This window comes from Pleuronectes platessa, chromosome 6 (assembly GCF_947347685.1).
Source record: "Pleuronectes platessa chromosome 6, fPlePla1.1, whole genome shotgun sequence".
Taxonomy (NCBI): domain Eukaryota; kingdom Metazoa; phylum Chordata; class Actinopteri; order Pleuronectiformes; family Pleuronectidae; genus Pleuronectes; species Pleuronectes platessa.
This window is the reverse complement of record NC_070631.1, coordinates 11978945-12002453: the sequence shown is the minus strand read 5'-3', so window position 1 is coordinate 12002453 and position 23509 is coordinate 11978945. Positions and strand designations below refer to the sequence as shown.

At 42.4% G+C, this 23509-nt stretch overlaps 1 protein-coding gene across 1 annotated transcript in view; it reads right to left on the bottom strand.

Moving 5' to 3' along the window:
- The window catches only part of LOC128442347 (chemokine-like protein TAFA-3), a 76470-nt gene that overhangs the window by 38528 nt on the left and 14433 nt on the right, over positions 1-23509 (bottom strand). The window contains exon 2 of the mRNA XM_053424766.1: positions 1858-1958. Coding sequence (XP_053280741.1) covers positions 1858-1957 — 100 coding nt within the window. The 5' untranslated portion in view covers position 1958. The remainder of the gene's footprint in view (positions 1-1857; positions 1959-23509) is intronic.

Sequence of the window (23509 nt, the reverse complement as noted above, 5' to 3'; positions counted from 1 at the left end):
CTTGGTGTTCATTTGGTTCATATGCAATCAACACTTTAGGTTCTGCTTTCATGAATCGATAGCAGATTGATTTTATCCACCCCCGTTGACATGAACGCATTATCTGATATAACGTGTGTAATCTAATGACACCTCCACTGGCTCTGGTTAACACACACAGACTCAATATGAAGTCCTTTGCTTCACCTAAAAAGCAGTGACCTCAACAACTCTCATTCAGGACCAAGATCAGACCCAGGCTGGTTCTATTTTCACAGCAATGTGTTAGTGCTGGTCTGGCTTCCCCAATTCATTCTGATGTAGAAGGAAGACGCTTTGACTTGATTGGATGTCTTAAAAAACAGTCAGATATGCCTTGGACAGCTCCAAGCCAAATATGCAATGAAATACTGCAGTGTTAGTACGAACTTGTTTTGGGCGGGAAATTTGCACACGTTCAATCGCCCAATAAATTAGCTTCCTTTCAATGACTATGCCAAAAAAAACAATGATAAATGATATACAGTTCAAATATTTTCAACATGTAGTTTGGCAGCTACAGAATGTTTTTGTTGTTTCTTATAGTAAAGTGAATTTTGAAAATAGTGATTACAGGCCGGAAGTGTAATGGAAGGTAAATGCCACGTCAGTTACAAGCCCAATGGAAGGCTACACATTCAACAATCAGTGTAAATCTCCTCAACATGGGCCTGTAAACCTCTCCTACCCAGGCCCGAGCCCACTGAACTGTGGAATGGGCAGTTTGCCCCCCCGAGAATCAGCCCCAAGACCCTGCTCAACTCCTACTATATTTGATATATTTGATATATTTCTGTTTATTTAGACCTACTACCGACCTACTATTGGTCGGTTTGTCAGTTTCCATAAGCCTGTTATTATGTAAATGATCAGCATGTTGTTATACCTATATTTGCATTTCGCTAAAAGTACAGCTGTTAGCCTTGGTGTCGACATGTGTTTCGCCTTTACTGACCTGATTTGTCCTATGAAGCTTATTCATAATGTAATTCAATTCATCATTTCATAAACTGCAGCCATCAAAATAGCACTAACACAAGAAAGCCACATGTAGGTAGGTTGGATGTAGCTAATCATCTTACAACTCATTACAACTATGCTTTTCACGACTGAAACGCAATTAAGTACAAAAGTAACTCTAATCACCTTCACAAAGGGACTCATCAAGTAGAGGTCCATTTTCATATTCCCACCACATGTAGGTTATTACCTGAACAGCAGGACTTAAATAACTCTCATATGGACGTAGCAGGTACACTGTTCCCTCACGGCCTTTTTTCTGGAGGTTGGCAATTTTCAGTGTCTCACTCAGGTGATCATTGTTAACCAGAGAGGCAAAGATACCCCACCTTCACATGAGAAATGAACTGTGAACCAGTAAGAGGCCTCAGGGCTCAATCATGCTAGTGATTATGCCACATAAGGCTCACTGCTGGCTGTCTGTGCTGCGAAGTACAGACAATTTCAAACTGTCGCCCCACCCTGATGGGACTGCAAAGACGTGAAAGTCTTAGAACTTAGAAGACCTTTCTCTGTTGGATTACTCTTATTCCTCTTCCTTTTATTAAAGAACTTTTTTGTGTGTGTTCTTCCTGGTGACCTTCCTCTGTGGACTCATATTTCACTGTGAATCCGACCTCTGCATTCCCTCGGGTCGCACACGGCCTATTCACTCCAACTTTACAACATGTGAAAAGAAATTGGCTGCAGAGACTGCCTGCAGTGGTAATCTGGGATAGAACCAATACTGTGAATGCTGCACTGAAATGTGGAACGACACACAGGAATATGTACTGTACACACACGCACGAGCGGACATTAACACATACATGTACCTACCTGTGTGGCTCCGGTGTGCATGTGTCAGGGAGGCCAGACAGAGGGACAGCAGTAGACTCCATACACCTACTCCACAAATGCAAGGGCCCCGTTCCCGCATTCTGCCAGAAGGAAACATAAACACATATAGTCAATTAGAGAACAAACTTAAACTAAATTACTGTAATGTGCTGTGCACTGCATGATGTTTTTCAACTGCTGGTTGATTGGCACGGATGAGAGAAGTTGGCCCAGCTTCTCTCCCTGGATTAAAAAGGCTGCAGGAGAGCTGCCACGGGGAGAAACATGGAAGAGAGACAAGAGACGCACTAAGAGACGTGAAGAGAGAGACTGAGCTGAGCTGAGCTGCAAAGCCGAGACGCCAGACGTTTAAGTTGAGTTTTTGAATTTTTGTTTGCTCAGTGTTATAAATAAAAGATGTTGAAAAGCAACTGGTTTGTGTCTGGCTGTTGTGAGGGGACCCCAGTGACAACGTCAATTGCCACAACATCCTTTCTTCACATTTATTACAAAAGTTCATTTGGATGAACTAGTGAGAAATTGGTGGTCAAAGGTCAAGGTCACTATAACCTTAAAAATCATAGTTTTGTGCTTGTAAACACAACGGCTCAGAACACAACGGAATGTTTCAAATTTGGCAGAAATGATCACTTAGACTAGATTGTGAAGATAAACGGTCAAGGTCACAGTGACCTCATGTTCTTGTAAACGTGATATATCACACACGAATGGTTAATATCCCTTTTCAGGGGGTTGATGGGTGGGGGGGGGGGAATATATATATATATATGTATATATATATATATATATACATATATATATATAAACCACTGTACACCACTGCCAGAAACTTTACACAACCTTCTAAGATAACTGTAGAGCATATAGAAACAACCAGCATTCACAGACTCATCCCGGTGACTCTTTGCGTAGCCAAAGAAAAATATATTTACACAGGCAAAATTATTGTGTACTTCAAACACATCCAAACAGAAGGGGAGACAGTGAGAGACGCAGAGCGGGAGAGAAGTAAAGACGAGGAGAGATAAACAGAGGGATGGCAGCGATGAAGAGCAGGAGAGGACTACGGTGGCTTGTAAATTTGGAGAGTGGTGTTTAATTCTCTGTCTTGGCAGCCAAAAGGGAAACAGCTTCAAAGAAGGAAATGATCCAACTTCTGTTAATAGTCTACACAACGCTGCCTTTCCATTGATTAACTACTGTGTATGTATTTTTCATAGCTACAAATAGACGGCATCTGTTGAGTGAGTAATATTTCAGTCCAGACCGAGGCGGTACAAAGCATGGCTCTGCCGGTTGGCTGCAGAGAACACACTCACAAAGCAATAATCTTTGTAATAAAAACATAATGGAAACTTTCTAATAAAAATGAGTTATGTTTCATTATTAGTAAGCAATATAGTTTTACAGTGAGTTTTATTGTCTTATTATATTTTTCTGTGGATGTCGCAGACAATGACAAAGTAAACACACTACAAACATACGGATGCTCTGTTGTGTCTCCCTCTCTACGTTCAGACCTGGTTAGTGTTTACAAGTGATGCACAGGGCTGATGTGTTTGAAGCACTTTATATTCTGAGCACTTAGTATAAGTTTCTCTCTTCACCGGAGAAAGTGGGTTTTGTAAGCAAAGTTGAGCCTAGACCCCAAAGTACTGCATATGAAGGAGAGGACATTTTGGTGAGTCCTCAATTTTTCAGAGGGCTATTTGAGGGTTTACTGCAAGTAGGTGTGATCATTTTGTTTGTTACCTCTTTTGGGCCCTTTCCAGCAAACCAAAGCCAAATATTAAAAAGGCAAATCATAATGCAGGTCCTATTAATGTTAGGGGTTAGAAGGAAATTGGGGTTAAGTCAAGCTCAGGGTTAGGCATCAATGTGCGTGGTTATGGAGAGGTGCAGGGTCAGGCTGTATAATGATTTAATGAATGGAAGTCAGTGGATGTGATCATGAGCATTAAACAAACCAAACTTTCTAGGTTTGGTTTGGGCACTTTAGCTCATTGCACACAATATTAAATGCAAACCTGGTCAGGTCTGAGTATGATGTGTTTACTTGTGCATATATATGTGTGTGCATGTTTGTGAGCACTTTTGCCATGAGGTTGTGTGTGTTTAGCCGTGAGCAGGGTGTGTGAGTCATGTTGCCTGTCATTTCTAGAGCTGGGAGAAGCTGCAAAGCCAGACAGGCTGAGCCAGGGCTTTCTCTGGTTAGGAGGCACGCACGCACACATGCATGCACGCACACACACACAAACATGTACGCACGCACACACACACACACACACAGTCATACATGTATATGCTTTATTGTCTCATTTCGTCTCCTCTTCCTGTATCCTCTCCCTTCGCCCTCCTCCTCTTACCACCTCTCCTAAGCTATGCTCAGCTTGTTGTAAATAATTAGGAAACAAAGTGGAGATGCTGCCCACTTCCTCTCCCCATCATTTAAACACAAAGCAGTGTTTGTAATGATGCAGTGCCTCTTCATTGAGGCTGGTGGTTCTCAGTGGGTGTGTGTGACATCGAAATGGATTCAGAGAAGAGCCAAAAAAAAGAGAAGGAGAACAAGGGGAAGGTGGGGAGTGTAGGCAGGTGTGTGTGTGTGTGTGTGTGTGTGTGTGTGTGTGTGTGTGTGTGTGTGTGAGAGAGAGAGAGAGAGAGAGAGAGAGCGATACTGCTCAGGAACACAGGGTTCTGATCGATCAGAGCTAAAAAGCTTGATTTTCCATCAGTATCAAAATCAGCAGCTGATGGTGATTCATGTCACACACACACACACACACACACACCCTTGAGTAAAAAGTCACAAACAACAGCCATTTTTATATAATAGATAAACCAAACATGCTGGATAATGTGGGCTATGTTTTTTAACACCCGATTGTGTCCAACATCTGTATGCACATGTGTTGTGAAGGTGTTTCCAGCAGCTGCTTCACCAAATTCCTTAACACCTCTGATGTTCTTTACCAGCATAGATTGTGGTAAGAAAGCAGCACTGCATCCCATGACCCTGGATGATGTAGCTTTCATTAAGCAAACACAGAGGAGTATGAGAGAAACAAAGAGCGAGAGGAGGGAGAGAAAGAGTGGTGGTCTCCGATGAGTCCTGCAGTCTGTTCCATAACTTTAATTAGTCCCATTGGAGAGCCCTCCACACGGCTGATCAGCTTCCCCTCCATATCTCCAGTCTGTATTTGTGCGTGCGCGCGTAGGCGTGTGTGTTTGTATGCATCTTAGCTAAAGCCGGACCGACATCTCACGGGCATATGAGCTCTGGTTGAGCTCCCAACGTTAGAGGAGAAAAATGTAGTGGAAATACATTAATATTCAAGGAGTCTCCATTCTCTGAGATATCCGCCATTTGGAAAATGGGGTGCCTGTACTGCCTACAGTGTTCGAATTACGTGGGAGCCAGAGGGAGCCGAGCTCCCAGAGAGTGAGGACTAGCTCCCATGAAAGCAACAAAGTCAAAAATCTGAGGGGGTCTCTCATATCTGAAGGTGTCTGCCATACCTAAAGTGTATAGATGCTAATTAAATAACTGTTGATAAAGCAAGGGGATATGGTTGGGCAATCATATGTCTACATAGTTTCAGTAATAAGTTAAAAAAGTAAAAAAGGTAGAGTGTAGTCAATCTAACATGCTAGTTAGGTGAAATGGTCAGCAGTTGGTGGTAATGACCATCACTCAAGAATAGTGACTCCCTATTGGTTGAGAGGCGGGATCAAAACAAACACACGGGAGAGCACAGAGAGAAAAAGAGGTGAGAAAGGTGACCGACTGAGTTGAAGTAACAGTGAAGTAAAAGAGGGACATTAATAAGGATGCTACAGCAGTATTAAGAAGGTGACGTCACTTTCAGTTTAGTACCTAAGAGTTTTTTGTTTTCATTCAGCTCGCGAAAGGGCACAGTATTTTATGTTCCGTTTTGGAGTTATCTAGCTGGCTCAGTATTGTGCAGGTATACAGTGCTAGCTGATTTAGCGGAGGTGTACCGCCGTCATCTAGCAAGATAACGTGCTGCTCAAATAGCACCCGAGCAACCCGGACGCTCGTGGTTCCTTTGAGGAAGCTACGCCACTTAATAGCGCCGCTAGCTACCGGGAACGCTAGCGGTTCCATTCAGCTACGTGGGACGACCAGTTGGCCAGGAACGATTGCCGGTTAGCTGGCAATATTATCGGTGCACGCGCCACAAACCAGGTGGTCGTGAGTAGCCCTTATTGGGCGCCAAAGAACCCAGTTAACAGGCCTGCAATGGGGGGTTGAACTGATCGTTTTATTTGTGCCTTTCCAGTGACTGCTTTTGTATTTTCTTTTATACCTGTATGATGTTCCTGTTTGTAACAGGTGACTGTAATTTCATGTGAACACAAAGTTTATGTTATACCAGGGAGAGTTTTGTGAGAGTTACCATTCTGTGTGGCCTATTATTAGCTCCCATATTGATAATTCAGTTTTAAATGTGAAGTGCTGTTTTATGCAATTAATTGATAAGGGAGATTGCTATTGTCATTATTGGCCTAGTGCCCATATCCATTGAGTTTGTTATACAGGGACTAAATATAGTTTAAATAGCCTAAACATAACTACATCTTATTTCCGGTAACGAATCATTATTATTTCAGCTACATGACTGCTTTGGTTAAATCAATTATTTGTAAATAGTTGACAATGTGTTATGGACTCCACTCATTTCCATTAGTAGACTATATTCAGGTGGTTTAAAGTGAACTCAGGTAAAAGCCGCGTCTTAACAGGGAATTGACTATAGGGCTACATATATATGGACTATTACAATCAATAATATATTGAAATTAATTAAAATAAATCAATTTCTGTACAAAAATGTGTCTGTCTGTTGTGTGCGTGTGTCAAGTTATATACAGCCTATGTCTACCGTGCGCAAAAGCGCTGCTCGCGCCTAGGCTATTTCATTGTTTAGCCTTGGTAGGCTATGTGCGTGGTGCGCCAACTTTTTTATGAGATAGAGACCCCCTTAGAGACAAAAAGATAATTCGAACCCTGACTGCCTACATAAGTCACTGTGGCAATTAGCGTGAAGGGATTTTCCATACCAGAAGATATATACTGTCACCACATTATCCCATGTCCAGAGAAACTGAAAGTGGGTCTTTTTTAATATTGAAAATTAATCCAAGTCTACGTCAGTGGAGAGATTTTGCGAGAATAAATTGTTCTGAGGCAGCAGGTTGATACAGGCCATGTTCAGGGTGTTCAAGTGATTCAAGTGAAATGAACTGCAGTACATTTGATCATTTCATTTGGTCTGTTTGAGTCACTACACCAAGACCAGTTGAAAAGGAGGATTTGTTAAAGTAAATGGATCAACAATTTGGTCGGATGAGTTGTTGAGTTGTTAAATATGCCAATATATAATTATGTTCTTCTATAATCTTAATTTCAGAGTATAAGAGTTTGAGTCTGAATATATTTGATCACACTGTGTTGAGTGTGGCTTGGCCATCTGCACAAGATAGTGGTGAAATCATTGATTCCCTGCAAGCTTTTCTCTTTTTGTTTGTCTGTCTTTGTGCAGTCCTCCCCCTCACATACAACTGATCAAATAAATGTAATATATTCATTGTGATAACTTCACAAAGAGATGACTGTTTCAGTGAAGTAGTACCATACCTAAGGTCATCAGGATACTCACATGTCATAATATCGAAATAAAATGGAGTATAATGGCTCCATCATCAAGAGGAAACAAAGAAAACGGAGAGGACACCGAGATGATAGAAAGGAAAGATGAAAGGTAATGAGATGAGTGCATGGAGGGGAAGTGAAGAATAAGATAATGGTACAAGGATGAAGGAGAAGGAAGGAAACAAGGGCAGAGAAGTGATATTTCAAACAAGTCAAAAGTGGATGACAAATGTTGGTGAGAGCACGTGAACAACCTGTCAGAAACTACGAGTTCAGGAATTTGTGGACTTTGTTTAGTTATGACATTGGGTGTTTTGTCAGTAAAATGAGCAGAGAGCAGTAGCAGTGAAAATGACTTTTTCAATTCATGTAAAAGGTGGTTAATATGCTAAACCTACACTGTGTTACTTTTTTCCTCATCACTCAGTGGATGAAACTGAAGTGGTTGATTTATGGATCTGACTGTACTGGAGCTGCACACTACTCTACCAACACGGTAGTTTGATCTGAGGAAAATACTCAACTGACTTATTTGGATTTGTTTTTAGCCAAGTTACGTCAGCTAGGCTCTAGGGATGACAGTGTCCTTCAGTCCTACACTTTGGATGAACTGGCATCAAATTTTATTCAGAAATTCATGGTTATGAGACAATGTATTCTCCTTTTGAGCCGCTGATGTTTCCTCTAGGGTCATCGTGAGGCTTGCATTTGCAATTGTGGAGGAAATGTTTCGACAGCTATTGGAGAGAGGGCTGTCAAATTTGTTGCTAAACTAAGATGGTGCATGTATATCGGAAAAACGATCTGGTAAGCATTGGCATGTTAGCTTTGTCGCTAACATTAGCAGCTTCACAGCCTCACAGGCGGAGGAAGATTGTTCCTCGGTTTTAAGTTGAATTCATAACCATTCATACTTATTTATCCGTTGCAAGGCTGCATAGGACTGGAGCTCACATTCCATACACATCCCAGCAACTCAAACACATGTACAAGTACGCACACACACACAAACACACACACACACACACACACACACATACACACACACAAACACAGCTGGTTCAGAGAAAAGGGTTTAAGGCCAAAACTGGGTTTACTAATAGGAGGCACTGCAATGCCAGAAGTAGGGCATGAAGGGTTGCAGTGTGTTTGTGTGTGTGTGTGTGTGTGTGTGTGTGTGTGTGTGTGTGTGTGTGTGTTTGTGTGTGTGATATTTGTTTGTGAGTCTGTGTGACACCTGTACTTAAGTTGTATGGAACTGTAGATGAGACAAAATTAGCCCACAGCTAAGATGAATGCAAATGGACAGAACACACTAATACGATGACTCATCAGAGGAAATCTACGTATTCTTGTGACCTAATTGAACAGTTTGTTTTGTGGCCAAACTCAGGACTGGGGCTCTCCGAACCTAATTGCAACCTCTGGATATTTCAGCTTGATTAGGCCTCCCAGATCTTGCCAAGATGGTGTGCAAATAGTGTGTGTGTGTGTGTGTGTGTGTGTAAGTGTGTAAGTTCGTAAGTGTTCATGTGTATGTGTATGTGTTTTATTAATGAAATCCACAGTTTGGCCTTTTTGGATAAATTCACTCCGTGTGACCTGTGGAGGAGAAAGCCAGCGGCTGCAAATTAGGCCCCCAATTTAACAAGCATTGTGGAAACTCAACTGTGTGTGTGTGTTGGGGGAAAATAAGGAGGAACAGGGAGAGAAATTGGGAGAGATGGAAGCTTTGGGCCCCATCCTCCTCCACTCCTCCGCCTCTTATCTGGCTCTCACTAGTTAACAGGACTATATGACTTTAGCAAAGTGCACATCACAGACTTGACATCCCCATCCCTCAACACACCCATCAGCTTTTGCCTGCTGCTGCTGCTACATGTGTGTCCCCACACATCCCTAAAGCTCGATGCGTCCCAAGGGTGTCACACTCCATCTATTTCCCCTCTCTCTCTCTCTCTCTCTCTCTCTCTCTCTCTCTCTCTCTCTCTCTCTCTCTCTCTCTCTCTCTCTCTCTCTCTCTCTCTTGCTCCGCGTCTGTCTGCCGCTTGCCGCGTTAACCTGGAGATCTCAGTGCCCCGCAAGGTAAAATCGTGGTGTCACTACACATCCATCGTCCACACATGACACAGCCACCCTCTAAAATATCCCCGGGTCAACCCAACACAAAGACACACACATATGGGAACAACACGCCGCTGAGGAGCGCGTCTGCTTACAGTTCCGATCCAGGTGGTAAACGCGTTTATGTTGTCTGAGGTTTTCTATCACCCACAAGTCCAACAGCGTCAGACAATAAAAGGAAAATGGAAAAGCCGGCCCTCACCTAAAGGAGCTACACCGTTGCTTTAAGCTGGCTTAACACTGCAGAAATAACATCAAAGTCCCCCTCTCCAAAGAATACACAGTGCAACACTTTCATATTTATCTATCATATTTTGACTACACAGTTTTTTTGCAAGGTTCTTGGGCAATAACAGAAAAAATTACTTTGAAGTAAATAAACAAATGCATAGTAGGGTCTCTTGAAGCTTTGGAATTTAGGAAATATATTAAAGCAAAATGCAAATGGCCTCCGCTGTGTGGTCCCTGGTGCAGTCAGAGAGAGAGGACAGCGTCAGGCCTGGGAGAGCACTGGTGAAAAAAAAGAATCCAGGGAGAATAAATGGCTTCTCTAATTCAATTTCCGTCCAGGTTTTTTGACTTTCTGTCGCCTCACGTCTGGGATTATTACATCACTAGATGAGCAAAGTGGAAATGTAGAAGAGCAATGGTAAACACATGTAGTGGTTGTTCTGCAGAGTAAGAACAAGAGCGAAGAGTTTCATTCCCCAAAAAACTGACAATGTTGCTGATCAAGCAATAAGACAAAAGCTGTAAGAAACTACTTTACAAACTCACTTGTAGTTTAAGATAACTACCTCCAGAACCGTGAATAAACAGGAGGTTGAAAAAAGAGGGAGCAGCCATTCCCTTGTTTCTGGATTCACTAAAGGAGGAAGATTGCAGCCTCTACTTCTCCAGCTCCCTTTAAGAGTCTGACTTCCTCCGTCCATCTCCCAGAGAGACAGGTGAAAGTGACCAGCAATAAAAGCCCTCTCTCTCTCTCTCTCTCTCTCTCTCTCTCTCTCTCTCTCTCTCTCTCTCTCTCTCTCTCTCTCTCTCTCTCTCTCTCTCTCTCTCTCTCTATCTGCCTTCCACTCCTCCCTCCCTCCCCTCTATCTCTGTGCTCTATTCTCAACTCTGCCTCCCATCTTCATTTTTCATCACAGTGTGGTTTTCAAAGCCCTGGCGCCTTTTCTCCTCTCCACCGCCCTCAGCTGGTATATTTAGATTGTGTCTCTCCACGCCTTCCATCTTCCACTGTCTCTCTCTCTCTCTTCTGCTTCATCTCACTCATTCACTCATTAATGTCTTCATCACTGACACAGATGCGCTGAAGGTCACTTACACAAATGTATGTTGGAGGAGTTATGCAAAGTACGAGCAACAATTTTTATCCTCAGTTCATCTTTTTCAAGCTTTGTAGGTCTTCATTCTGCCTCAACAAGAATTTGCTGTTTTCTCTATTTATACCATTTAAAATAAAATTTATTTTTCAGAGTTTTGGTGTCGAAACAAAAGACATGTTCGCACTTGAAAGACATGAAAAGATGTTACCTTGGGCCAAGCAACTTGATTAACTGAGTCATTGATCAATTGTGAAAACAATCATTAGTTGCCGTCCCAGATTTTATGCAATTTTTCTGTTTCTTTGAGCAGAAATATTTTCTGATCATCTGCTCGACATGATTTGGAACGTACATATTTGGCCAAAACTAAGTTGTTTTTGATGAACTGCTAGTTTGTTCTTTCACATTATTAAATAAAGCTGCAGCTAAATAAATCATTTAGATGCAGAAGAGGAAAAAAACAACCAAACCTCAAAATATCTTCCACAACTCAGAAGCTGCCAGTTCACTTTTTTGACTCGCTGTCAAATCATCCCCAAGACATTTTTTTTGGGGGGGTTGACCCCGGCCTCCTTTCTCTGTAGACTGTTTTCCAAGATACATAAAGTGTTTTTCCTTGTGACATCACAGTGACAGTTTGCAACATGGGAACTACACTTTTACAGTTTTATACCTTTAACCACTCACAAAACGCTCCAGCTGCTGGATCACTGCTCAGAGAAAACCTCTCATGTTTCTCACTGGAGCTTCAGATTTCCTATGAAGACCACACCCGAAGGTCGACTCCGATAGGACAAACCTCAAACGCTCTGAAACCAACAACTGCCACAGAGGACAACCCACAAACAGACACACACACACACACACACTTGAAAACACACAGTACAAACATTCCTTTGAAAAAAAACACCATGTTTGGTTAAAAAAGTAACTTCAGCGAGCTGGGAACCTTGATAATTTCAGTCTGAGCGTGAAAAACTGGATTCATCCATCTGTGTCAGTGGAAAACTGTAAACACCGCTGGTTTCAGTGTTTGTGGAGAGAAAAAATGTGGGTGAAAGAAAGAGAGCAAGAGCGATGGAGCAACATAAACATATTATTAGAGGAGTCAACAATCCACATCCCTGTTGTTGTGTGTTTTTCCATTTTAAAGAGATTGTCTGGCCAGGGGAGAGAGAGACAGCGTCTTAACAAAAGCGAAGTGTGGCGATAAGAGGAGGTAATGATGAGTGTCCAAGCTCAGGGAAAGAGTCTGAGAGATAGGAAAGGGAAAGTGGTGCATCTTCACTCTGCCTTTCCTGGTCCCTTTCTTTGTCTCGACGTCTCTGACAGATTAAGACACAGTTCATGAGTTTCTGAAGAACAGTGCAGAGATCACAACGGGACATCTTCCGCCCTCTTTGGTCTCATTCTGTAACTCTCCTAAATCCCCTGGTTCAGACCTATTTCTCTGCCCCAAATGCATAATTTGGAAAATGAAGCATCTGCTTGGGTGGTCCCAGTACGCCCGTGTGTATCAAGCTGAAACTGACACACAAACACACACACACACAAGAACACAAACCATCACTCAAGAGTAGTTTTAGTCCCCAAAAAACCTAGCACCTAAGAATGCATCTGTTAATTATGCATGTTTTTGAATGTGATATCAAATTGATATTTCTGTGTGTGCAAGTTACTGAGGCAATGAAAAGAATGGGGATATTTGCCGAGGGTTAGATAAATATGACACTCGCTAATAACTGCGTGGATTATGAATTGTGACGCTGAGAAGTTTGGTTGCTGTGTGAACCTGACACAAAGTCTGTATTTAGGTTTTCCTAAATTAGAAAAACACAATTGTTCTGTACAAGTCTGGAGCCGTTCAGATACACCTGGGACTTTCAAACAGAAGAGCTGTTGTCAACTTCCATCACTGATCAGCCACAAAACTGCAGCAGGTAGCTTGTTTTCATGTTGTGGTGTAACTCTTGTACTGAGACGACGACAGCAATTAAATTTAATGACAGAGTTAAGCTGGGGGGGGGGGGGGGGTGGTGCACTATACGTCCCGATGACACTACACAACATACAGAATACAACACATGAATCGCACCAACCTTCTTGTTCTTTTTGCAGATCTCTCGTCATATCTTGTCCATTTCACACACAGCCTGGTGCACATAACTTATGCATGCTGTTTTCATACAGGTTGTCATGATTCGGTGTGTACCTCTGTGTGTTTGTGTGTCTCTGTGTGTGTTTGTGTGTGTGTGTTAGCAACCAGTAGCCATAGATAGCAGCATCAGCAGCAGGACAGTAATGGTGTATAAGTCACTCTAATGATGTAACAGTGAAGCAGCAGGTAAGGTCAACACAAGAGAATTTGGTGGAAGGTGAAATGCCTGAATTCATCACACACACACACACACACACACACACACACACACACACACACACACACATACACACACACCTATGCTCATGAATGAATGAGTCCCCACAGACACACCTTCAAGCCCACGAACATGTACCCTGCCATTCTCTATTTCACTCCCCATTCACTTTCCCCCATATTCGCTTGCATCCTGTTTTTTTTATTTCACCTGTGAATTTTATTCACCTCCCCCCTGCTCTTCTCTTCCTTTCTCTCTTCCCTTCTCTCTTCCCCCCCTCCCTTCCGCTGATGGTGATATTGTTGGAGGTCAGTCGACGCCCTGAGGAAGAGGGCTGATTAATGGATCCGTGATCACTGGCTGTAATTACAGTGTCAAATGAACTGTTAGCTGTCCAGTGTGTGCAGGTTCTGTGTGTGTGTGTGTGTGCGTGTGTGTGAGTGTGTGTGTGTGTGTGTGTGTGTGTGTGTGTGTGTGTGTGTGTGTGTGTGTGTGTGTGTGTGTGTGTGTGTGTGTGTGTGTGTGTGCACGTATATGTGTGTGCGCGTTCTTTCCTAATGTGCTAGTCAGCTCCCCACAGATGCAGTTGCCATATCAGCATAGACAACAGATGGGCTCTGGTTACACACACACACACACACACACACTCACATACAAATACACACACAAACACGATAAACCACTGTCTCAAGTAGCATTTCTTCTTAAGTAACAGAGAGATAAAAGTAGCGCATCATATTTGAATAGTTTAACTGTAGGTGTGCCAATGAGGGGCATGGTGCTTTTGTCTTTGTCGTAACTGTGCCATATCTGTTCAGGCTCATATGGGAACAGGCAGGTTAGTATCCAAACATTTAACCATAATACACCCTGTCGTAGCAACTCAAACTCAGCAGGTATCTCTTTATACTGCCAGCAAGCACTGGCGGATGTGGGATCATGCATACACACAAAACTCAAATTCCCAAATTATTGCCAACAGATCAGGGTGAGTTATTGACTTCTACACACGCACCCCCCATCAGACATGATAATGGAGAGGTGAGGCCACTTGGGCAGGCAGATCAGCAGCTGGGCTGGCAGGAATCCGAGGCAGACAGTTGGCCAAACACAGAGTTTAGTTTTTCGGGGGTGGGTGAAATTATGTCTCTTTTAGCTCTGTCTCGTCCGTGGAGAGGAAGAAAAAAAGAAAACAGTCAAACATGATGCACTTGAAAACGGTCCAGTCTACTCGCAAGAAATAGCAATTATTCAAAGTCAAAGCTTTTCTGTCCGATTAATGTTTTATCTACTGGCAGAGACATTTTCTTAAACCTACAATAACCGATTGCTTTATTTGTTTGTGTATTTGCGTGTTTTTGGCCATCTGGGGGCAGTGTTGTAAATTGTGAAGACATAATATTATCGTCAACTTTAAGTTAATACGGAGAACTAAGTTGTGCTTCCTTAAACATCCCGTATATATATATAGCAGCATTATCTTCACCAGGGGAGTTTAAGTCGGATGTTTACGAACATTCATCTCTACAACACGTCAGGGAAATATCTGGTTCTTCAGCTGCCAAATGCTGCGTTACGCTCACAAGTTGGCTGCAAACTGTGTCTGTCTGCTGCTTGGGATGGTTTATAAGAAGATCCTTACTGACAACATCTGCCTGCTCCTGAAAACAGCTCTGTGAGCGCTGTGAGAGCGAAATGAAAAACAAAAACAGAATGAGCTGAAACTCAATAAAAAGATCCATAAAGCCGAGGAAAGCGGCGGATTTGGGGATTTGGTGCTAGTTTAAGGTTGTGTCACATTGTTTTCAAATTGTCATCTGATACAATGTTGATATAAAAGTTTGGATTATAACAGCTTTAAACTTTGCTCTGTATCGTTATGTGTTCAGTAGAATCTAAAATAGGCCTCAATATAAAGAGCCAGACTGTTTATGGGTCTAAGTTTGAGATTCTTTTTTTTTTAACATCCTGTTAATGTGAGAAGCAATTTCCCTCCACTGTCACAGCAATTCATACTGTTGAGCCTCATGCACCCACAGACGCACACCCACACAAAAGATACCTATTCAAATTCTACAGCTATCCAGAGGAAGGGTAAACATGGATATGCATTCGAGTCACGCGTGTGTATGTGCGCATGCCTCTTAGAGGGTGTGTGTGTGTGTGTGTGTGTGTGTGTGTGTGTGTGTGTCTGTATGTGTGTCTGTAAGTGTGTCAGAGTGAGAGAGAGACAGCCGGAGAGTGTGCATGGATTTCTAGTTGGTATTCCAGGGTGGCTTGTTGTGAGTGTGGTTTCCCACAATTCTTATCAGAGTTGTGATCACAGAAAACCGGTCTCCTCAAATGGAACACATCCCTCCCTCACACTATCAGGGATAAACAGACACACACAAACACACAGAGTCATCCTTATGTTTCCCTGTCTGTGGTTCCCTTTCTTCAGTCTAATTCAATCCCTAACTTACGACACAAGTCTGAAAAAAGCTCAGCCAGGAACTTGAATACAATTCAGAAGAATATGAGGTAGACTATGTGTCTGACTTATGAATATATATAAGAGATTCTCTTTGGAAGTTCTGCTCAGAACCAGCAGGGGAAATCTGCCTGGGGATTGATAAAACAATTGTTGGCTTAGAAATATTTAAAACAAAGGAGGAAAGAAAAGTGCTGCAGCAAATATACAAAGTAAAGAGGTTGACATTTTGAGGTTTGCTGGTGGTTGTGGGGGTTAAGACAAAAGAAAATGGCTGCCAGGCTATACCTGAGTTTGCCTTTTCCACACTGCAGCTTCATCCCGGAGATGGAAGCACCCATGTGTACACACTTTTATCAAGAAACGGTCTAATTGACAAGCCAGTGATGTAGCGTAATAACTCAGGGTACATAGGCTGTGTACTCACATTAAAGAAAGGCAGCCCTTCAGCAGCGGTGAGGAAGGTCTGCATGCTGATGTGTGAGGAATGCATCACACGGAGCGGTTCACGCAGAGGTAAAAAAGTGACAAGAACTACTTAGATAAGAAGACTTTTGCTTCATTCCGGGATACGTGCCCTAGTTAGCACCCTGCTGCTCGGTGTACCCACACACACACACACACACACACACACACACGCACACACACTCTACTAATGAACAGGCTGCTTTCTCACTTGGGATTTCTCTCCCTATAAGTTTCCCTCTCTCCACCTGTACCGCATCCCTCCATCCCTTCTACCTGCTCTTCCGTGACAGCTTCTCCTCTCCGTTGTTTAGACGTTTGACGCGTGTCACTCATACACACTCAGATTGACAAGTTGTGATCCAAAGCACACGCACATTTGTATGCAAATATCACACACAAATGATAAAACAGTGCCCCCCCCCCATAAAAAATACGTCAACAGAAATGTATTGAAATAGCAATGCAATACACTTCCTGCTCTCATAAACACACACGCACATACAGACAAACACACACACACACACACACACACACACACACACACACACACACACACACACACACACACACACACACACACACACACAGACACACACACACACCTGTGATCTGAGGTAATCTTCATCCTGTGAATACATTAGCATGAGTCAGACTGACACCTCATTCGTGACTGCGCTGTCACCTCTGCGTTTGCTACTTGGATGAACAAATGAATCTGTAATTCTCCAACATCACAGTCGAAAAATGTGTCAATCCCCCGATTCATAATGTATTCATGTTATTCATCTCCGTGTTTGCCATACACATCCCCTCTTACTCAAATGCTCCCTTTCGGATCCTTTTAATCAAATTTGCATGGATTAATTTCCCGCATGTGTAAAGCATTGAGAGCCTCCTGCCTATGGTGTCGCTCCGCAAGCCTGAGAGAAACCCTTGCGTCATAGTTTTACACTGCATTGTGTGATATGTGTGGTAATTGAAGCAACTAGTTATTTCTCCTCTTTTGTTGCAGGTCACAGTTGTGTTTCATCAAAGACTTACAGCTGTGAGCCTCAGTGTCAAACAGCCTTCAATTTGAGGCAGACTTCAAACAGCTCATTTCTTTGTCAATCATCTAAGCTGTTTCACTCTGAGGCGGAAGACGTTCGTTTGCTCAAGCCAGGTCTGAAACCTTTGAAAATTATCTGGTGCGTGCAGATGTGTGTTATGGAAATGGAGGGGGGGGGGGGAAGAGAACTGCTCATCATCACTGATGTCGGTTAAAAAAACACAAAGGGAAACGTGGCGACAACTTGGCTGTTTGAAATCTCATTTTCGGTTCAGTGAATCCCTAACATGGGGAATCCTGGGATGTAGAAAAGAGGGTTTGAATTTTACCACCCACTGTTCAGCCCGCAGGATGTTGGCACCATGTAGAATCTGACTGTTGACTGGCACAAGGAAAGAAAACACACACATTTGCATCAGTATATTGAGCTGTGACGTATTTTAGATCGTTCTCAAAGAGAAATAATTCAGGTAAAATATATATAACTAAAACCTTAAAAAGCTCCATTTAAAGCAGTCTCACAGTCGGACAATTAAAAAATCATTTTAATACTTATGTCCTGTTAATCCTTGTGTCCAAATCCACTGCATAGTTAAGTGTCAGAGTGTTTCCTCCAGCAGACAGCATGTTACATACATGTAGTGAGTTTTTCTTTGCCAGATTGTACTTCTGAATGGGTCGTTTGTGAAAGGACACATGGGATGCTCCGGGGATCTGCTGGTATTGAGTGATGCTGCTCCCTCCAAAATATCACATTTTAGACTCCACCAACATGAACTCGTGGAGTCTTCTGCCTTGATCGTACCTGTGTATTATTGTTTCTCCAACCGCAGTCAGTATTTTGAATGTGGTTACAACACTGCCCAAGGTTGTAATCCTTCAGTTTCCATTACTGGCTGTTAGCTCGATAAACACAGATGCCAGTTAAAGCATAATAAGTTGAGGGGTTTTGCTGATGTAGCTAGATTGTGTCACACTCATTTGCATATATGGGACATTTTAACACAACTATGTACAGTAGCCTAAATACAGAGATCAAAAAAGACTCTTATAATCGTGTTATTTCAAATGCGTCAAATCTAAATAGCCAAACTATATCACTTTCCTCTAGATGATCCGTGGGGGTTATTGATCTGTTGATAGGTAAACACAGCTCAATCATGCTGGAATGTGGCAGGTGATAGGTTCAATGAATTAGATGGTGCTTTCCTTTCCTTTAGAGTAAGAGCCACAGCCACCTCATTTACAAGAAAGTTCATTCCAGTGTGACCCCTACTGTGGCAAAGATTAGTTCACTCACTGTTTACCAGCATGATTGCAATGGTCTGAGGTTTGGCTGTTCGACGGTTAAAGAGAATGTTATATATTTTTTTCAACTCCACATGTGTTGTGTTTATACGATTGCGCCAAAGGTTTTGAGTCCGACAATGTATTTCCTGTGGTGCCAATTAATGATAGTGTTCCACTTGCCCCCTCACTGGTTTGACTATCTAGCAGCTGTAGTTTGCTGTAGGGTGTGATCTCACAGACAAGATAACATCACAAACAACAGCGGACAAAACAATTAAGTGATCACGGAGAAAAGAATCCCAAGAGCCGGCTGTTATTCTGCTTAAAAACTGATACATGCACCGAGGAGGAATTATACAAGGCTGTGTGTCACAGTGTCTATACGTGTGTGTGTGTGTGTGTGTGTGTATGTGTGAGAGAGAGAGAGATTTGTGTTGTGCTTTCCCCCCCCCAAAAAAAACATACACAATGCATGCATGGCCATTCGTAGGACTTGATAATGCCTGATTTCAGACTGTCGTGTTCAGGATGTGACGATTCAGATGTACAATTTAACGCACACACACACACACACACACACACACACACACACACACACACACACACACACACACACACACACACACACACACACACCACAGACCAGTGTATGGGATCTTCTCATACGTGACCTTTAACACAGCCAGACCAGAGCGTGTAATGGTCTGCAGCTCTCAAGTGACTTCCATAGATTTTATCCCGAGCACAAGAGCAATTGCAACACCGGACGAGAGGGGAGAGAGATACAGCACTGGGGGAAATGGAGAATCCTTGAATAAAAACCTATTAGTTACAAAGAAAAGTAGGTTCCCTCTTCTTTCTTCTCAAGATCACTCACTCAGATTCCTATTTTTCTCAAGAGAGCTTTGTGCCCCTGAGACGGTATTAAGAAAAGCTTGAAATGGTGCGATACTCTCTGAGTATTCACTGGACTATTCTGTTTATCCCAGGTTAGAGTGGATGTACTGAAACACAGAACAAGATCCTCAGTCGGCTGAATAGGTTGCCTTACTCTGCTTCCTAAAACACATTCAAACCCCACATTGTGTGTCTTGGAGAAAATAAACACTCCAGTGTTCCTATGAATTACAGACATTTGGGATGATTCTGCTCTGCTATTTCAACTCAGTGCCGGGGAGACGCACTTTTGAAAGCTAAAAGCTGCTCAGAAACAGTCTCCCGCTACTATGAAGCTTTTTATCATGAAGCATTGTCTATTGTCAGTAACATACAAAACATAATTAGTTTGTGGTGTTATTACAGGCTACTGTGAAAATAATGACTTCAACAATTTAGAAAATAAATCCTATTATCCCTGTGGAGTTGAATCGAAAGACACTAGTTTTTTTATATGTGAAGCTTAAAGTGGATCATCACTCCCTCTGAAAACACAGCTTGTCTGTCAGTTTTTCTACAGAAAAACAAGACATGTTAATATGTCAGATTTAAGAGTGATGGTAGATTTTCATACTGTGTGACGGACAGGCTGAATGTTTGCCCCATCTGTCTGTACAGATATGAGAGCGTTATTGATCTTGTCATCTTCATCACAGAGTGAAAAAGTATTCCTCAAAGTGCCGATGTAGCTGGTGCTTGAAAAATAATGGAAATCTATGTTGGAGATGGGATCGCAGCTTGATGCCAGAGACCAGAGTTTGCCTCCTTGCAGTTGAAGTAAATGTAAAGGACAGTGATTTAGGAGATCCATCAGCAGAAGTGTATGATATTCATGATTATGTTTTCACTGTATAATAACCTGAAACTAAAACCTGGGTCCAGCTTTTGGTTACCTTACAATGTGCCCTTTATAGCTACACTGGAGTCCACCATGCTTTTGTTCTCACTGCTGTGTTGCTATGGTAGAACAGAATGAACAAATACTGGCTCCAAAGAGGGTCTGTTGTATTTTCTGAAGGCCACTCTAGATTCTTCGAGACGTTTAGAAAGGGATATGTAGTCATTTGGTTGCAACCTTCTGCCTCACTGCTAGATGCCACTTAACCCTGCACACTGGTCTTTAAAACTGTAAAGGGGGCGGCTGTGGCTGAGGGGTAGAGCGGTCAAACGCCAACCCAACCATCTGCATGCCGAAGTTTCCTTGGGCAAGAAGCTGAGCCCCGCACTGCCCCTCATAGAACAACAAGGAGTTGCTAATGGATGCACTGTATGCACTGTGAATGGGTGGATGTAAACTGTACTGTAAAGAGCTTTGAGTGGTCATCGAGACTAGAAAAGCGCTAAATACAAAACCATTTAAAGATTTTTCTTTAACCTTAATACATACAAGAACTGTGCTATTACTTCAATCCAATTGTTTCTTAACCCTATTTATTTACCATGTCTGGTTTTGCAGAATTGTCTAATGTCGTCCCCTCATGTACGTTTAACCAGGAAAGTTCAGCCATGGAAACCATCATGGCAAGTATTAATCATTGGGCAACGACCTCCCACATCCTCAACTCTCTGGAGCCAGGGAAAAAGAGATAAGGGCAGGCTTTGACCTGCCACCCGCACCCCTGACACCTGGCACGCGGGTCATTCAGCCAGGGGTGCCACGTCTGTCAGGGCCAGGGTGAGGTGGGTAGCTGGTCACCGAGCGGTTTAATCTCCAACAGATTCCCACCACCTGGCTCTACTGGCACTGCACCAAGCCCTGCAGCCCTCCATTCTGGCAGGTCCCACTCTCATGTAGCAGAGGCTTCCACGGGAGCTCAACTGGAAATGGATGGATGAATAAATGGATGGATGGAGCACATAAGTGCACGTAGGCCTTGCATGCTTTTTAAACCTCCATCTCCTAGAGGAAACTGTTTGAGCACATTATTTCCTCTATTTCTCTGATCGGTCCTGCTGCATGCTGGGTACAGTTGGAGCTATGGGTGGCCCGCAGGCTATACTGCTGCATAAGTGTATGTGAATACGTGAACGTTTGCCTTGGGGAAGGATTTGCTCTCGGGTCTTTGATTACCAGTTTGCAGTTAGGCTTTTCAACATGACACAATTCTTAGAGTCCCCTTCAGCAATTTAGTATGTAGCTTATAGTTAAATCCGCCATCTGTTGGATGAGGACTTAGCTTTTTGGCTTGGCTGTCCACTCCTTTGTTGTAAATGTGTGTACTGCTGAATTGTTCTATGTCTCTGCATTGAGTGCGAGGTCGACCATTTCTGGCGCACAGCTTCAAAGAGATGCTGATGTAAAGAAACATAAATATTTCTCTCAGTTGTGTAGAACAGTGGAGAAAATCACACTTTGTGTCAGCAGTAATTTACAGAGGTGTAACTGGCTGCACCGCATTGCATAACCAACACGAATCTGTGATGAAATTTGGACACAGCAGCTTCATTTCCCTATCCTCCTAATCCTTCACTCAGCACATTATCAGCCTTTGCACACACAGAAAATAATAAAAAACAAAGATGTGCACACAGACACACAATCTGACCCCATTCCACAACACCCCCACACACAGATGTTGGTTTTCAAAAGATTTTACAAAAGGAATGCATAAGTCCTCTGTATGAACTTACAGCTCCTGTGTGTATCCGTGTATGTGTGTATGTGTGTCAACATATGTATGTAAGCCCTTCACATTATGCCAGTCAACCTGAACACATGAATAATGTTGCATGTAGTCAAGCACGCAAATACAATGGATGCATCCACTGGGTTACATCTGTCCAGCTGCTGTTACAACAACGTGAAATCAAATCAAACTCACATCGTCCACTGACACAAACACGTGCACAAGGAGCACATTAACCGTGACTACAACTAATTACTAATTTTATTATTTATATATTTATTATTCATATTTTCCTTGTAAAATTGTTATTTTACTTCCCAGAAGAGTAAACAACCATCAGACCTTAGAAAATTATAAAGGACAAAAAGGTTTTGGGGAATAAAATACAGAACAGTGAATAATCTAAATATATGGCATCCGTAGTAACATGTAGAAAGAAAAATAACTTTTTTAGAAATAAGAAAATTTGTGCAAAAATGTCCAAAGCTTTCCAAAAGTGTGATAAATTGTAAAAGAGAAACAAACCAGGTTTTATGTCAGTGATTTATGTGTCATTCATAGTCGCTTCATATGATACCCTCATATTCATTTGGTGACTGTAAAACACTTAATTCAGAGACAAATGCAAAAGCAATCTGTTATAATAAGTCTTTACTTTTCCAATGCCAAAACCTGCAAATATTTGATAAATGTATCTGATAACCGACTCAAAAGATACACACTACATGTTTTTTGGACTATATTCTGTTTTCTTTATTTGGGCTGGCTTATAATAGTCTGTATTGTTCCATGAATCCTGGTTATCGAGCACAGTATTTTCACCTCAGCCTCCTGGCTGTTTATTTTTTCTGTCTCATTGAGCAGAAAAAGTGAAGACACACAGGCAACGAGCACTTATTCACAATGGCGAAGAAAAAACAGCAAACGTTATATCCAGTGAAGCAAATGAAGAGCCCCAATTTGAGCCACATTCATCCTCCACTCAAGAAAAGAAGGGCATAGTTGGAGAAATGGAGAAGACGCACTGAAATAGATAAGTGTAAGATAAGAAAAGAAGCTGAGAGGCGGAGAGTCATGGAAAGAGGAAGCCAGACAGAGACGCAGAGAAATAGAGAGGAATGGTTAGTAGGTGTGGACCTTGAAAAGCTATGTTCTTTCAACACGGAGGGTTAGTGAGGCAGCGCTTGGCAGTTGGTTCAAAGCAGCAAACTCTAAATCAATCTTTGACAGCTTGTCCAAATAGACTCTCTCTCACACACACACACTAACACACACACACACACAC